Source organism: Dermacentor variabilis, chromosome 3 (genome assembly GCF_050947875.1).
Source record: "Dermacentor variabilis isolate Ectoservices chromosome 3, ASM5094787v1, whole genome shotgun sequence".
Taxonomy (NCBI): Eukaryota; Metazoa; Arthropoda; class Arachnida; order Ixodida; family Ixodidae; genus Dermacentor; species Dermacentor variabilis.
The window spans coordinates 184,054,106-184,072,072 of NC_134570.1; the positions used below are offsets into that span (position 1 = coordinate 184,054,106).

At 48.2% G+C, this 17,967-nt stretch overlaps 1 protein-coding gene across 4 annotated transcripts in view; it reads right to left on the reverse strand.

The window, feature by feature from the left end:
- Positions 1 to 544: 544 nt before the first annotated feature.
- LOC142574355 (uncharacterized) overlaps positions 545 to 17,967 on the reverse strand; it is a 135,625-nt gene continuing 118,202 nt past the window's right edge. For all 4 annotated transcript variants that reach the window (XR_012826509.1, XM_075683461.1, XM_075683460.1 and 1 more), the window contains one exon: positions 545 to 711. Coding sequence is in view for 3 of the 4 variants with exons in the window: in XM_075683461.1 (XP_075539576.1) it covers positions 598 to 711 (114 nt within the window). In the remaining variant the exon portion in view is untranslated. The remainder of the gene's footprint in view (positions 712 to 17,967) is intronic.

Sequence of the window (17,967 nt, forward strand, 5' to 3'; positions counted from 1 at the left end):
TGACGGCCGTCTGGTTTGCCAAACAACTCTGTTAACTTCTCTGCATTTTTCCCAGCTGGCTAGTTCCTCTTCGTAGTTTTCCCACCATACCTTTGCCATGCCTCCAACGCAGAACAGGTTAGCTAGCATAAGCGTAGGTTCCCATCTGTTGATTCCACTCACGCGTTCCTACATAGCCACCCACTTTTCAACGTTGGCGCAATCGGCCCCGCAGCAAGTGTCGGGATCCTTCGGTTGCGCAACCACAACCCAAGGGGACAGCGACGTAACTGTCGACGTAATAATGCACATACTTAAAGAAAAGGCGGTATTCTTTTCACTACAGCGTACGCACTTGTGAGAAAATTAACTTTGAACATTTTGCATGCTCGAGGAGCATATATTCTATCATTTTATCTGTCTAAAACTTTATAAAGTACCCGTCAGCATGGTTTTTTTTCATAAAGAGGCATGTTTTCATGCGACTTTAAACTCTAGTCACCCTCAGATATCTACCCCGCACGTGTCAGTTTTTACAACTTCACAGACTAGAACAAAGCACAAGAACATACAGGATATTTATTATCCTCCTTGGCAGCTTCCACGCTGTGTGGTTTGTCATGATTTGCAGTCTGGTGAAATCTGGCACGTACCATTCTCGCACGTTCCACACAACTCACACAATTTAGGAGGATTTCGACTAGCTGTATAACCATGCCTCTGGCACATCACCTGCAAAAACGATGAAGGCAAGTAGCATAATGCACTTTTATAAAGGAATAATTAGAATAAAAACAGTCATATTCTCCTGCCAATAGTTCGAAATTGTGGGCTGCAAACAATGAAAGTCCGTTTTGCGGATATCCACATGTGGAGAAACCAAATATTTATAAACATACAACTACCTTAAAGTAGGTCGAAGCTACGAGTACGAAGGAAACCCTTGTGGGTTTCTGGGAAAGAAAGCTTCGCAGTCGAAAAAAAAAATATACTATAGTTTTAGCTGTAACGTGAAGCAGTGAGGCCGTAGAGGGTGAAATACTATGCGAGTAGAAGCATTTACACCTTACACACATTTATGCTAAGCTTGTTCGGATAAAGATTCTTAAGTCAGAGCGAGCACTCTCTTTTTCCAGAAGTAGAAGTAGTGTGCGTGGTATTAATTCCTGGAAGTAGTGCATCCTAGGGGTGAAGTAGAATAACATGGCTGTTTTTCCTCTACGTGACTACACTGATTTTAGCCACTGGTCTCTATAAAACAACCCTTGAGATTCTTCCTCTTCGTGTACAGGTTTTTGGCAAGTTCATATTTCGGCTACCGCATTAATTGGTTTCAGGCATTCCTTGGAGAAAACAAGATGATGTCAGCGCCATCCAGTAAATTGACAAGCAGAGCGCCAAGAGAAGAAAACTAATGTGTACAAAGCTGACACGCTCACTCATTGGCATTGCACCTAGAAGAAGACAACCTAATTTAGTACCACCTGCGCAACTAGTAAGGTCTTCTGCCACGAGGGACGTTCCGGAAGTATGTTTCGCCATTTTTTAAAGAGATCATGGTACACCAGGTGAAACACACAATCGCCATAAGAATCGACACCTGTTGCTGGTTCAACGACGGAAGAAGCATCAGCGGAGGACGAGTGACGCATGAGTTCAGTGCCAAAGAACATAGAGTAGCAGCAGGCTGGCGTGCCCAAGGTTATTCGAGTACAAATCACGATGGCAGACAGACGTGTGCTGACAACATAGTTGCCAATAGAAGTGCGTGCTGTTAAACGGCATCGATGGGCACTTGGGATTAGTCTGTCCATCATTCATGAACGCCTACTAATCCTGTATGTCGAAGAGGTCATGCATCGTGAAATGCTTTGTCGCTGGTATTGCGTGTTCATGGAAGGAAGGAATAGTGCGGAGGATGGAAGGCGGAAGTGGGCGTCCCTCGACATCCGCGAATGAAAACATCACTAGAGTACAGGATGTGGTATTAGCGGACAGGTGCATAGCGATGCTAGACGAGGCGTCCACACGCTGTGTTGGTCGTTCTCAGGGCTATGACATGCTCCATGATACGTTGGGTTACGGAAAAGTGTCTGCAAGATTGGTGCCGAGAAACCTGACCCCAATTCACAAGAGTGCAAGAATGGAAATCTGCCTCCATCCCTTGATGCGGTATGCGTGAGAAGAAAATGCATTCCTGTGCAGAATCACCACAAGCGATGAGACATGGGGGCGCCAATTTACCGAGAAACAAAGGCCGCCTCAATAACGTATAAGCGTGAGGAAAAAATCGCCGCGCGACGGGCCACGCAAGGCACTTAGGGTTCCTTTCCTACTCGCATAGCACTTTTAAGTAGCGCGTATTCAGCAACAGAAAGCGTTATCGGGAGTTCTTCAGGTCGCTCTGAAATTTTATCATTCTAACTTTTAGTATAATCATAATATCGGTGAAGTTGATAATTTTCAAGACTAATTATGTCATTAGCCGGAATGCAAAACAATATCCTCAGTATCTCCAAGTGACGGCAAACAACATTACATTGGCTCTGTCAATCTTGGCGCATGAAAGTTGAAACACCCTGTATTCGCTATCATGCATCCTTTGTCCTACCGTCGTAGTACGCCCCACTTGGTCATGCCATCGTCATCATTTACGCTTCAGCATCTGGTTGCCGTCATACCGCTGTATTCACGCCATCGGCGCCATGGAGTCGTCCTGAGCTAATCGTCCTCTTGTCATCGTCGCAAGTGGAAGCTTGGGGGAGCAGGCGTTTCAATATAAAAAAATTGCACAGCGCCAAATACGAGAACACAAAATAGATAGAAAGGAAGGACATAGCCTGTGCTGTGTACTTTCTTGTCTCCTCTTCTATTATGCTGTGATCATGCCGTTGTTATAGCGCTCTAAATTAGGAATCTGCAGCTCATTACCTTCACGCTGTAGTCGACACGCCTTTGTCGTTCGATCAATATTATTATTTTATCATTTCATAATTACTGGGTCGGCGTCATAAAATTGTCATCCTGTCTCCAAGCTTCCGAAACGAGTGGCATATCAAAGTGGAAAGATATCTGAGTACGTGACACATAGCTGGTAAAACGAAAGACTCATCATTATTACTACACCTGGCAAATGAATGTGACGTTAGGAATATTCTCTATCGCTACCTTGCGTCGATTTCTATTGGCATTACCCTCGACAATCATTATCAGATGAGTTCCAACGTATTTTTCCACACTCACTGTAATCGGTGGCAACCTAAGAATTACAGAGAAGATCGTCCCAAAAGACGTATTGTACCTGCCCTCCATCTCTGAAAGAGAGCTGAGCCTGCTGGAGTTCGCTCGCAGCTTAATGATTTCGCTCTGCTAATGTGAATGCAAGGCTAATTGGCAAGTAAAAGCTAGTTTTTCACGCTAAAATGTTATCCATGGCTGGGAAGTGATATCAAGAGCTCCCATGAAATTTGCCCAAAACGTCCACGTTTAATCCGGAAACCAATGACACAAATGGCGCCCTGCACTGAAAAACAGTTGTTTTAGGCAGGCCAAACCACTTGAAGTAAGGCAAGTACGTGAACATAATTAGCTGGGGCCTCTGTGTAAATTGTGTTCGAGTGGCAAAGCGTACATATAACGCAATATAAATCGCCGCGTAACGCTATGGCATCGTTTCATACAGCGTCTGCAGTGAATGCGTTGTGGGGCTGGTGCAGGTAGGAAGTAGAAGGCATCAGAGCACATGCCAGACAGACCCCACAGGCGTTCTGCTCAACCGACGACAACTGCACAAGAGTTGAGTGTTTGTTTTATGTGTGTCAAATAGAATTGCTGTCGGCATCGTGAGAAAACTCTTGGCGCAGCGTTGAATTTCCCCGTCCCTTTCCGTACAGTGATCTAAAATCGAAAGGCGAACAATTTCAGCTACTTATTTAGAAAATCAGCACTGGAGACCACTACAAGCTATGAAACCGGCTACATTGTAATTTCAGGTTGCACTATCATGTAATTAGGCGTAAAAGGTGATCATTAATCTTGGAGTAAGAGTTCTTCAGCGATTTATACATATACGCGTATATATCCCGGTGAGGTGATAGCGATGCTTCGTGGCAGGGAAAATGCCTAATAATCCCGCGCCACTACTGCGATGAAGAAGACGACAACGCGAGTAGGGACGAGCGTTTTTGTCAAGGCGCAGTGAAGAAGTCGCAATTGCGCTCGGTCTTACAAAGGCCACCCGCCGCTGTGTCTCCTGATTAGCGCTCCACGACCCTTGTTTCTGACGTTGCGACACTGGTGGAGGTGCTGGAGCCCCCAACCACATGCGGGCAACCCCTGTTCGGAGCCGTATACCCAGTTTCGAAACTCCACCTCTCATTATGACTCCAGTCCACGGTATCAGTCGGCGCCTGGTCGGCCTCAGCCCGGTGTTCCCTCCAGTTGCGACTCTCACTGACATGGCTACATCATCGGCGCTTCTCCCTCCTCTACAGACGGTGCCTGGCCTTTCCCAAGTGACTCTTGAACACTCTCGCGTCCCCGACACTTTCCACGGCGATACTTTTGAAGATGTTGGGGACTGACTTGACCAGTACGAACGTGTCGCTCTGGTCAATTGCTGGAACCACCAACAAAAGCTCGTCCATGCTTATTTCGCGCTTGAAAACAGCGCTCCTATGTGGTACGCGAGCAGGAAAGCGAGCTTCCAAACATGAGCCAATTTTCATCGTGAGCTCCTCACTACATTACCGAGCTCGGACCGGCCCGATTATGCGCAACAACTTATTTAGGCTCGGGTGCAGAAACCCAACGAAACCATCGATATGTATGCGGAAGATAGGGCCTCTCTACTTCGATCGACAAGCTGACGCCGGTGTGACCGAGGAAAAGAAGGTGCGTCTTCTTATGCGGGGAATTAAGGCGCCGCTGTTTGCCGGTCTTGTCCGAAACCCACCAATAACGATCGACGAATTCATCAAAGAAGCGACTGTCATCTAGTGGGCACTTCAGCAACGTTGCCGCACTTCGACCGCCAACCACCAACACACCAACTAGCTCCCCAGCTCAGATTGTTGACCACCCTTCTTTACGGCACATGATTCGTGACATCCTGCCTGAGGAGCTGCGAGCCCGCGGCATTCCTTCTACGGAGTCACCTGTGGTTTCTGTGGCTGAAGTTGTGCGCCAAGAGTTGCGGCAAGCCTTCTCCTCACCATCCCAATGTCCAGAGACACGTCCGCTGACCTATGCCGACATGGTCCGATGGGCTCTCGCTTCACATCCGATAGCACCATTGCAGCCACGGCCCGTTCCCGTGCCGTGGTGGAGACAGGAGTCTGTGAAACAGCCTCCAGTTCGCCGTACCAACTTGTGACGCGTTGCCGACCGTCGACCACTCGGCTTCCATTGTGGCGAACCAGGCCACATTACCCGCTACTGCCTCCATCCAGACGCTGGAGTCGGCTCCTTTTCGCCTGCTGCATCTGTGCACTTCGACGAATGTTGCGCCCGTGCAGTGATCAGCTGTGGACCAGCCAGGCAGCTTCACCACGTCGTCGCTAGCAGTCCCCGTCACCTGTGCGGTACACTTCCCCAAACCGCTAGACATTTACCACTGGGGTGGTCGCTCCCCTACTCCGCACCGTAGAAACTAATGGCAGCGCCCTCAGGGGGAAGGTTACCCTGTGTCGTGACGCCAAAAATACCCTCCACTCTCCTCACGCAGACGACCTGACGACGACCACTACTCACGCCGACGAAGAGGATATGACGATGGCGAATACTCACGCCGACGACGTTGCCCGTGCCGATCTCAGCATTCTGGTGGATGAAAATGACGTCACCGGCCTTGTTGACACTGGCGCTGACTTCTAGATTTTGCGGCAAGAGCTGGTCGACCGAATTAGGAAAGTGACGACTTCGTGGACAGGGCCCCACATCAATAGTGCTGGGGGTCAGCTAATGACACCAACGGGAATATGCACTGCACGAATCCAAATCTTTAATTCCAGCTTTGTTGCCACTTTCGTCATTCTCCCTGACTGCTGCCAAGATCTCATCTTGGAGATGGATATTCTGCGAGATCACGGCTCAGTCTTAAAAATTTACAGAACGTATGGTGACCTTTTCTACCAGCCCATAAGGCGACACGATAAATGATGGGCAACATGAGCGTTTGGAAATCGAGGACGATGGGACCATTCAGTCGCGATCCTGCCGCCTTGTCTCTGTATCATGCAAGAAGGCCTTCCACGGCGATGTGGTCGCGGACAAAATTGTTGCACTATTGTTCACGCAAGGCGCTTCCATTGCGAGAAACGTACTCGACATGACTCACGGGCATGCGTAAGCCTTTCTCACGAACTTCAGCAACGAACGCCGTCAAATCCAGAAGGATACAGCAATTGCGTACTGCGAAGACATCACCCAAGTTACAGATTGTTTTGCTCTACATGCAACGATCGTCCCGCCCTCGACTCCATTGTCTGTCGCGTCAGCTTCACCTTGTCGCCTTCCGAGCGGCCGCGCATAGTGAAGGTGATACACCAGTTCGAAGGTTGCTTTTCGACTGTGTCAAAGGTCAAACAAATACCAGTGACCAAGGACCGTATCATCACGGATGATACTACGCGTCCGATTCGACAAAATCCCTACCATGTAGCTCCAAAGGAACGACGAGATTCAAAAGCAAGTGGAGAAGATGCTCGAGGATTATGTGATACAGCCTTCGAAAAGAAAGACGGCAGTTCGTGATTCTGCATCGAATACCGCAAATTAAGCCAGGTCACGAAGAGGACGTCTATCCGCTTCCACGCATCAACGATTCGCTGGACAGGCTGCGGCATGCACCTTATTTTTCATCAATGGACCTATGAAGCGGGTATTGGCAGATCAAAGTCGATGACAGAGATCGTGCGAAAACTGCCTTCGTGACCCCCGAAGGCCTTTACGAATTTAAGGTGATTCCTTCCGAATTGTGCAATGCCTCGCTGTTTCATAGTGCGGCCGAAGATGACGCATGACCAAAATTCAGCATTATGCATACTAAGTAGCTTTACCAATGAAGAACCCCAAGTTCTTTATGAGATTAGCATTCAAACGGTGCTTCACACAATTTGTGGTATCCATTTATCTATATATACTTAATTAGGCTCTTTCCGAAGGAAGTGAGCCATTTGGAAGGCACTCTGACAGACAAGTAGAACAATCGGCAAAAAGTCAGCAACCAGCGCAAAAGTCAGTATCATAGGCAGCCGCGTGTGAGTCTGGCGTGTCTAGTATATCGTGTCTAGACATTGCTACATTGCTTCAATGCTAATCACAATAACGCTGACATTGAAGGCGCCTTAATTCCTACGTGCCTTCCGTCGACACACCGGACTACGTTCGTAATGTTCCCGCGAAGTAGGAAACGTTCTTTTATATATGCCCGCTCTACCGCAGTCTCCGGGAAAGCCAGCCACCGCTTACGCACTGCCGCATGATAAGCGCGTCGTATTTTGATGACTTCCAATGTAACGCTCGGCGCCGAGGCTTCCCTGAAAACTCCCAGACCCGTAGAAACGGAGGGCGCGCAAGACTTGCTCTTGAACGGTGAGCGAATGAAGCCCGCCACGCTGCCTCCACAGACGAGACTCTACGCCTAGCTCGTCACACAACCAGCACATTGACGTCATCGACAGGCTAAAATGACGCTGAAAGCCCAAGTCGGTCATGTACGCGAACGGGCCCGTACAGTCATATTGACGCTTGCTGCCGCTGGATGCAATGACACAGGCTGCTGCTGCCGCCGCAATGTTCCCGAGTTGAACTTGGAGGGGGTTGCGCGATGTACCAGTTTAGCACGAGTTCGCCTGTCAATCAAAACCAGAGGTGACGCTCGCGCGAGGCATGTAACTCTTGTGCGCGCACCCACCATGGTTGGGCCACGCCCAACTAATTTTTCGGCAACAGCGATGCGGGGACGAGCTGAGAGGCATCAACAATCTTAAAAATAAATTATGGGGTTTTACGTGCCAAAACCACTCTGATTATGAGGCACGCCATAGTGGGGGACTCCGGAAATTTCTACCACCTGGGGCTCTTTAACGTGCACCTAAATCTAAGTACACGGGTGTTTTCGCATTTCGCCCCCATGGAAATGCGGCCGCCGTGACCGGGATTCCATCCCGCGACCTCGTGCTCAGCAGCTTAACACCATAGCCACTGAGCAACCACGGCGGGTATCAACAATCTTGACCGCCGACATAAAACACGCACAACGCACTGTCATCGGTGATGTACTGAGCAACACTATCAAAATCAAAGCGTTCACTGTCACTGGCCTATACATATATCTTTCGGCCTGAGATGGCCCCACAACACGGTTTCATTGCCTGCATTGCGGCGACGTAGCGCACAGTAAATAATTATCGACCCGTCACTGTAGCTGCTTGCGAGGCGTTGATGCGCCGGGGTGGAAGGCGATGCTGAGGAGTAGATATCGCAGCAGTCTTTTGAGATGGCTGCTCTGTCATCGATGATGTATCGGAACCACAGCGTCGCCAACACGATCAGCGTACGAGAATCGCTCGCTTTTCTAGACCCAGTTAATGGCATTTCTTCATCGCAAGCACTGCGCACTCAACATTTCCAACACCTTCCTCCGTTCGAAGTCTCATTTCATAAGTGCACACAAGAGCCGTCAACTGCCAAAATTCGATTGCTGCGCTGTCGTTAAGACATCCATCTGCGATCGTAGCTGGCTCCAGCAGATGTAATCCGCATGCACTTTGGAGTGCACAAACCACTCAAATACTGCGTACATTCGCTCAGAGGCACCTTCATTGGGCAAGCGATGACAAGCGATGAATTGTGTCGCTGGGAAGCACGCACTTCTTCGCAATGCATCGCAGAGGCTTCGTGCACAAAGGTAAACTGGTGCATTTTCACTGTAATGCATCACTATGGACCCTAAAATGACGCACCGCCATTTTGCAGCGAGAGCCGCTGCTCTCGTATTTAGGACTAGTGTGTAATTTTTAGTCGGTAAAGCGGGGGCCTTAATAGCTTAGTCAAGCGCCTGCGATGAACAGCCGTACAACGGGCGCTGCGTTTCTATTCCTCTAATAGAAAAAGAGTGGTCATGACTGTCTTTATCGAGAATAGCACTACAGCGCCCCTAGGCGACTGGTCACCGTATGAACTCCCTCGTGCCTGCGACCCCCTTCAATGAATCCGCTTTTGAGCTTTCGCCTCACTCTCGCCACTCGCGCCATGAAGTGCAAAATTTAGTACTTTTCTCGATCTCTGCTTGTCATCATAAATTGCCAGCATTGAAAACGAAAAACGTATACTAAAAGAAAATAAAAATGTTTGTTTTTTATTCGTTGTATTTTAACGTATTCGATTGAGCGGAAGTGGAGGTGCAAGAATGCGCCGCATGTACCCTGTTCGCATTCGACCGAGGATAGAAATATAGTGCCCGAAAGAGGAGGAACGCCCTTGACGCGACTGAGAAAGGCGTCGCAAGCGGCTCACGGCAAGTGTGCAGATAGACAGCGGGACATTCACAATATTGCTAAGTTGCGATAATCCGTTAATAAGAATACGCGGCGCTGGTGCGTTTCGTTGTGCAGCCTTCTGCACTCGCAACGTGGAAGCGGCGTGCCGCGCAGGGTGCGCTCATTTTCCTCAGGGTGCGCTCGTTGTCTACATTTTTTTTGCCTGTAGCTTTAGCGCGTTGCATGCTATCTCAGTTCACTGACTGCCGTCGAGCAAAATCGGCTAAAACTCGGGCGAATGAGAAACTCGACGCATCCTGCATAGAACCTCAGGTCCGTTTTCTACACCCCCGGCGATAAAGTATGGATCTGGATACCCATACGGCGTCGTGAACTCTCCGAAAAGCTCCTACGATGGTACTGTGGGCCGTAAAGAGGGATCTGCCGCCTGAGCGACATGACTTACGAGGTCGTTCCCGACAGTGGCAATAGCTCCAGTCGCTGCAAGCACTTACCCCAAGTGGTGCATGTGGTACGGTTGGAGCCGTACCTGTCGACCTAACTTTTGCTTTTTTTTGTTCTCGTTCTTTCGTGTGTGTGCGACTTTGTCGTGTTGTACTCTGTCCCGCTGTCCCGATTCATTTGCGCATCGGGACAATGCTTCTTTTCAAGGAACGCATTGCGGCGCTAGTGCTCCGACGAAGAAGACGAGAATGCGAGTACGGATGAGCGTTTCTGTCAAGGCGCAGTGAAGAAGTCGCAGTTACGTTCAGTATTAAAAAGGCGACCCGCCGCTGTGCCTCCTGAATAAAGCTCTATGACCCCTGTTTCTGACGTTGTGGCAATATGTGTCGTGAGCCGGCGCGTTAGTCCGGTTGGAAGGGCGTCGGCGAAAAAAATTACCTTTTTTGTTCCCTACCGATAGAGACCTACGAAACAAATGAAAGTGAGCCATACCTAGCCGAGCGTCTCTCGGCTTGACTTTTTCACTGGAAAACGTTCGCATATGTGAAAAACATTCCGATACCGAAGATGTTATTTGTGCACACGTGTGTAATGTGAACGGAAATGTTTCGCTGCAACGTAAGTTACCTAACCTAAAGCAAGCGCCACTCGGAAGATTTGTGAAGACCTACCGGCTTACTCGTATAAGCGGAAAGAACAGCCTCGTTATCTGACCAGGTATCATGCATTGTCTCAATAAATGTTTGCAGTTACCATCTAATTTGCGCTTTATAATTAGAACCTTTTGTTAAAAAATTGGCTGTCCTGCAAAGGCACCAGTAGCCTAGCAACGATCATAAATCCTCACCAAGTAGCCATTAAAATTGTTTTTTGTACTCCTTCTGGGTTTCCCACCACATGAGATATGTCAACTAATTTTTTTTTTGCCGTCAGCGTTCATCTGGTTTACTGCTGCAAACTTCCTTATCGAACGTGGTGGGGCAGCGGCTGTGCCGTTTTATTGATAATATCGTTCCGAAGCCCTCTCTGAGCACGGCCACCAATCAGCTTAATTTAGAACGCTATACACCATCCCTGACTGAATGTACACAATTAATTCTACCGAATGAAAAGAATTATGATATGTAAGCCATGCACACACTGCTTAAACGAGCACGCGCACTTTACGCACCACTCCGACTTGTGCGAAGGTACTTGTATTTAGAATATATTGGAAGACAATCACACGCTGCAGTAAAATGAGGGTTAGGAAGCGGGACGCAGAGAACTGCTATCGCCCGACCGAAACATTTTGTGCGAGTACTGCACTTGGCGGGCCACGTTCATAACCTCGCCTATGTATGTATATTGAGCTAAAATAACTCGCACGCTAAATAAGTTTGCCTAGAGTTCTTGTTGCACGCTCAGTTTGCAAACATCGCAAAATAAATAGCGAGATGTGTCTGTCCTCATGTAAAATTCGCATAATCTTGCAGCCACGCCTGCCCTAGTGCGGCCGACGGATGCCCTTCTGCTTACGCCAATGCCTCTCCTAGGACCTTCTATCCATATATAAAAATTTGAGGGAACTGTTTTGGCGCAAACAAATGTATTGAAGAACGCTGGCAGTGCACAATTCTTAATTGGACGTTAGCCAATCGTGGCCGCTTCTGGCGAAATCACGCTCAGCAGGGTCAGTATTTTCTACAGCTGTAGCATCTACATTTAGGAGAAAGCTTCATTTGATGCCGCGTCCGCAACTGTGCAGGCCATGTGCACAAACACAAAGAGGGCACGGACTCCAACTCTATCCAGTAAATAGATGCAAAGTGTTCGTCAGCCGATCATGGCAGCTCCTGGGGCAATCGCGGTTGCAGGATCAGTATTGGCCACAGCGGTGTCACCTACTTATAGAAGGAAAAAGATTTACTTTAAGGTAACCTGTATTACTAATGAGTGTTGATTCTTGAAGCTATTATTTGTTTTATACGGCCACGAGGCAGAAATAGTCAAGCGAAGGTGTATTTACAAGTATTTAGAAATTGCACCAACGCTAGATACGCAAAATGGCTGCTCGAAACAGCTGCACGCTCTCTTCGCCAAATTGTCGTCTTTCTTCATAGTCAAAACATGCCCCACTCATCCATTTATGCAAGTTTATGCAAGAGGCAAAGTCTCAGTGACGTGAGACTTCATCCTAGAAACGTGAACAGTATCAGTGGGCAGTGGGCAGGGGATGAACAGTCCTGCGGTGAGACTTTGTAGTTCATATCGCCGAGCTCGCGCAGGATCTTTTAAGGCCCTGTGTAGCGCTGGAAAAGTTTTTCGGACAATCGGATACGGCAGTACGGTGCCCATAGATGAACTAAAGACCCAGAGGAGAAACGACCGTCCCGGTAGCGGCTGTCGTACCTCACCTTCTGTGCAACATTTGAGGCAGTGAGCGGTGAGTGGGCAATCTTGCGTGCTTTGTGAGGCCGGTGGACGATGTCACGGGCACACTCACTTGCAATGTTGTTCGTGGGTGGTAGGAGCGTGTCGAAGGGCAAGGTTGGGTGGCGGCCGAACAGCAGATAAAATGGAGAAAGACCAGTTGCTTCGTGACTGAACGAGTTTTGTGCAAGTATCATGTACGATAATGTGCCGTCCCAGTCACTGTGACCCGGAGAAGCGTATGTGAATAGCACCTCCGTTAACGTCCGGTTGAGTCCATTGGTCTGCGAACCATATGCAGTGGAGAGGTTGTGCAAGGCAGAGCAGAAACGAAGAAGATCTTCAACAACCGCGAACGTGAGGTTCGGCCGCGATAAGTGAGCAGCTACCTCGGCGCACCGTGGTGTAGAATAGCGTCATACAAAAACAAATCCAAAACATCCATTTTTGCAGCTTGTCAGCAATACTCGCATGATGGCGTAAGGCATCGTATAATCAGTCGCGAAAGCGACCCGCATGTTGCCGATTTTAGATGTTGGAAAAGGGCCTAGGAGATCGGCGCCGAATCGAAATAATAGTTCTGCAGGAACATCTCGGAGTTTAGACGTCCAGCGGGTAGTACAGTACGTCGTTTGCGGCGCTGTATTGTGAGTTTATTAGCGCACGGGCAGCAATTTAGCGGTGCACGAAGCGATACTGACCGGGCCAGTAAAAGCGGCGTCGTGCACGGTCGTAGCCACTGGAGACACGGGGGTGGCCGGCGGTGGGTGCGTCATGTAGCTGTTCCAGAATTGCTGCCCGGAGATGTCGAGGTAGAATGATGACAAGTTGCGGTCGTCGGAGGGAATACTGCGTCGGCAAAGAACGCTATCGCGGATTACGAATGCTCTGACAGCAGGTTCATGATGTGCATAAGCTACGCAATCGATGAGGACTCGTAAAGAGTCATCACGGCATTGTTCTTCGCGAATGTGACGCACGTCTGTTATTGCCGGGACGCAAGCACTAGTATCGTGGGCAGCATAGTCTGGTCTGTCAACCGGGGACGGGAGAGACAGTCGGTGTCCTTATCTGAATGGCCAGATTCTTATAGAACAGTAAACGGTGATCACTAATCTTGGAGTAAGAATTCTTCAGCGATTTATAGATATACACGTATATATCCTGGTGTGGTGATAGCGACGCTTCGTGTCAGGGAAAATGCCTAATATTACCGCGCCAGCACTCTGATGATGAAGACGACAACGCGAGTAGTGATGAGCGTTTTTGTCAAGGCGCAGTGAAGAAGTCGCAGTTGCGCTCGGTATTAAAAAGGCTACCCGCCAGGTGGACTCCTTTAGCGGCAGCGCCAACAAACCAAGTTTTCCAGTCGAGCTTTCAGCGATGAGAGCCAGCACAGGTCATGGTGATCAGTAATAAGGAAAATGGGCTACTGCTCGAAGTAACGCCAGGTGGTCGCGTTTAGTGATAGAAAACTTCCGTTCTGTGGGCGAGAGAAGGCAATGGCATATGCACTTACTTGCTGTGCATTGTTCTGCTGTTGAACAAGAACAGCTCCTATGCGATGGCCACTGGCATTTGCGTGAAATTCAGTAGTAGCAGATGGGTAGTTTTGAGCCAGCAAAGAGGGAGCCGTTAGCAAGTAGACGAAGGGGTCCAAAACTTCTTATCGCTCCGGGCCCCATAAGAAGGAAACATCATTTTTGAGTGGGTCAGTGAGCGGGCGGGCGGTGTTGGCAAAGTTCTTGATGAAGCGAGGGAAATAAGAGCACACTCCAACAAAACTTATCACATTGCCTGTGGGTCACGGCACGGGAAATTTTTGGACAAAGCAAATTTTCTCAGGGGCGACGTCCAAAGTGGCACTTAGACGAGTTTAGTAGCAGGCCGGCACTTCGGAAATCATCAAGAATGGGCGACAGACCCGTAAGATGTCTTGCAAACGTGGCTGAGAAAAGTGTGACATTGTCTAGAGCACATGTACCAGTGGACCATTTAGAGCCGCGCACAAAAAAGTCCATCACCGGCTTGAAGGTTGCCGAGGCATTACGAAGGCTGTAGAGCATAACCTTGAAATGAGTAGGGCAGTGTGCTGTTAGGAAACGCTATTTTCGATGTCCATGTCATCTACAAAGATCTGCCAACAGCCAAAGCGAAGGTATATGCACGAGAAGTACTTGGCTCCACGCAGGCAATCGAAAACGTCATTAATGCGTGGCAGCTGATAGACGCATTTGCACCTGGTCTTATTCAGATGTCGGTAATCGACGCAAAAGCGCCAGCTTCTATCCTCCTTCTTAACAAGGACAATTGGAGACGTCCACTGACTAGACGAATGTTCGACGACGCCTTTAATCAACATTTTGTCCACGTCATGCTGTATAACTTGACTAGAGAACTATTCCAAAACTGCAAACAAAATAGTGGTAAGGCGCCACGCGATGCTCAGACGAACAATGCACATTCCGAGCATGGCAGACGTTCCTTCATGGGCGACACGGAGGACCCGTGATGCGGCATGTTTAAGCACTTTGTTCAAGTGACGGCGCAATTGGGCACTCCTCACAGATAGTTTGGCACCAATGTCAATGTCGGAATGTTTACTACCGCTGCGGGCAGAGTGGGCTGGGCGAAAATTTAGGAAGCGCGGCGTTAGCTATGCATCCAGTATTCTTGTCCCACGTGGCTTTGCAACCGATTGTCACTGCTTCTTGGACATCGCCGAATCATACCTGCGCTGCACACCTGTGCTTGGGCAAGAAGCGGCAACTTCGGCCATCTGGCAATCATTTGGACGTCAGGTTTTCTACAATATATTGGCAGTGCATCCATCACATCGGCCAGTCCCGCACGTATAGAAGAACAACTCCGACATAGATGCCTTAGTGGGCGCGGCGAAAACGCAGGAAGCAGAGCTTTAACCATGCATCTCATATTATTGTTCCATGTGGCTTTGCTACTGATTGTCACTGCTTCTTGGGCATCCCCGGATCATACCTGCACCGGGCATGCTTGGGGCACAAGTGGCAACTTCGTCAATCTGGTAGCCAGTTGGACGTGAGATTTTCTACAAGATATCTGCAGTGCATGTGTCACATCGGCGAGTCCTGATCGTATAAAAGAGAAGCTCCAACATGCATTCTTCAGTGGGCTCGGCGAAAACGCAGGAAGCGGAGCGTTAACCATGGGTCCCGTATTCTTGCTCCAGGCGGCGTTGCTACCGATTGTCACTGCTTCTTGGACATCGCCGAATCATGCCTGGGCGGCGCGTGCTTGGGGAACAAGCGGCAACTTCGCCAATCTGGCAGCCACTTGTACGTGAGGTTTTCTACAGCATATATGCAGCGCATGTGTCACATCGGCTAGTCCTGAACGTATAAAAGAGCTGCTCCAATATGCATTCTTCAGTGGCCTCGGCGAAAACGCAGGAAGCGGAGCGTTATCCATGGGTCCTGTACTCTTGTTTAGGTGGCTCTGCTATCGATTTGTCACTGCTTCTTGGACATCGCTGACTCATACCTGGGCTGCGCGTGCTTGGGGAACAAGCGGCAACATCACCCATCTTGCAGCCATTTGGACGTCAGGATTTCTACAATATATCGGCAGCGCATGCGTCATATCGGTCAGTCCCAAACGCACAGACGAACAGCTCCGACATGGATTCTTCAGTGGGCTCGGCCAAAACGCCAGAAACGGAGCTTTAAGCATGCATCCCCTATTCTTGTTCCAGGTTAGTTGTGTACACTCATACCGCAGCGATGAAAGAGGCGTTGGGCGGTTCCCACGGACTTTGATTGCATTAGCCTGCGAGTGTCATCATGTGTGCTAACTGTTACTTTGTGCCGATGTAGAATTGAATCCGGGTCCTTGCAATTCTGATATGTTCCAGACGCTGATACAGGGCCAGAAGGTTGTTGCGATGATCTGGGAGAGCTTAAAAAGAGGTTGGAAGACGCCGAAAAAACTGTCAATTCCTTCTCAACCCGCATGGACCACCTAGAAACAAATGTCAGAGAAATAGCACGCCGAGTAGACAATTGTAAAATGCTCCGCAGTTCTGTTGAAAAACTTCAACGAACACCCATATTGCATCAGGCAAACTTGTAGTGTTGAAAGGTCGGAGTTAGAGGTCTAATCTTGTCGTTTTCGGCATGGATGATCAAGCAAATTAAACTGAGGCTGACTGCAACATACAGTATTCAAGAAGGTGTTCGAGGATAGGCTTAGCGTAAACACTTTATCTATTGCCGGGATACCTCGCATGGAAAAACATCCGGGAAAGTGACCTCTAATCCTGTTTTTTTTTCAGAGTTATGTGCAAAAACAAGAAGGGCTACGCAACTGCAGAAAGCTAAATAAAACGGATATTTCCGCGCAAAATTACCTCTCTGTTGAAACATTAAGAAAACAAAAATTGTTATGGCAAATTACCAGAGCTGAAAAAGAACAAGGCAGGGAGGTCGCACTGGTGAGCTATAAACATCGAAATCGATTCCTAATTGAACGCATGGGATGACGTTTCGAACACACTCGTTGTTATCCTATCCAGGAAATATCCTACATAAAGAGCGTAGCTTGTACAGCGTACACTAATATATCTTCGTGTGTTCCCTTTGATCGTCACAAGCATTGTGAACAAAGTGGAAAAACTAGATATATTGCTTTGGACATACGACCCTCAGGTGGTTGCTATGACTGAGAAGCAGTTGCATGATGGCTTGCGCAATGATGAAATTATCCTGCCCGACTATCAGACACACATGCGTGATCGAGGCACACGAGGCGGAGGAGTTGCTGTTATTTCTAACTCCGTATTGATGTATACTTGATAAACCAGATTCCTGACCACGAAAGCCTGTTTCTGAGCGTCACTGTTAATGCTGGCACATTTATATTTTGTGTTGCTTATAAAGCCCCCGAAATATCAGAATCATTTCTTGAACATCTTAATGACCATCTCCTTCTAAACCACCTACGACACGTAATTATTACAGGCGATTTCAACCTTCCAGCTATTAAATGGGATACATTAGTTTAAGGGCAATCTAAATTGAGTGATGTTATTTTAGGCACATTGTTAGCTCTGAACCTTGATCAAATTGTCTGTTAACCTACAACAGTGCTGTCTTGGACTTATTCTTTGTGATATATGTTTAAATTGTGTTATTGGTATTGAATATGGTGTGTTAGATCACCGCTTATTGTTTACTTGGTCTTACCGAAAGTCTGCGGGGAATTCGAGTAACCATTAGGTGTGCATTAATGATTTTGACCGCGCTGATGATACATCCATCACAGGTTACTTAGACAGCGCACTTAACCACAGTACGCATGATGATGTTCACGCCTTGTGGGCACAATTTAAAAAGGCGATTGTATTCTCCATTCAACAATATGTCCTGTTCAGGAATGTACGTAAGAACCGTAAAAATCCTTGGATCTCTAGGGATATTATCCATATTTAACGTAGGCTCAAGCAACTTAGAAAGCGTAGATACGTAACACCCGAGACCTTTATTGAACTGAAAAGAAATTTGGCAGCTAAAGAAAATGAAGCGCGGACACATTACTATGAAAAGATTTCTGGGTCAAGGCAATGAAACAGTGAATAAAATTAAACTGAACCGGC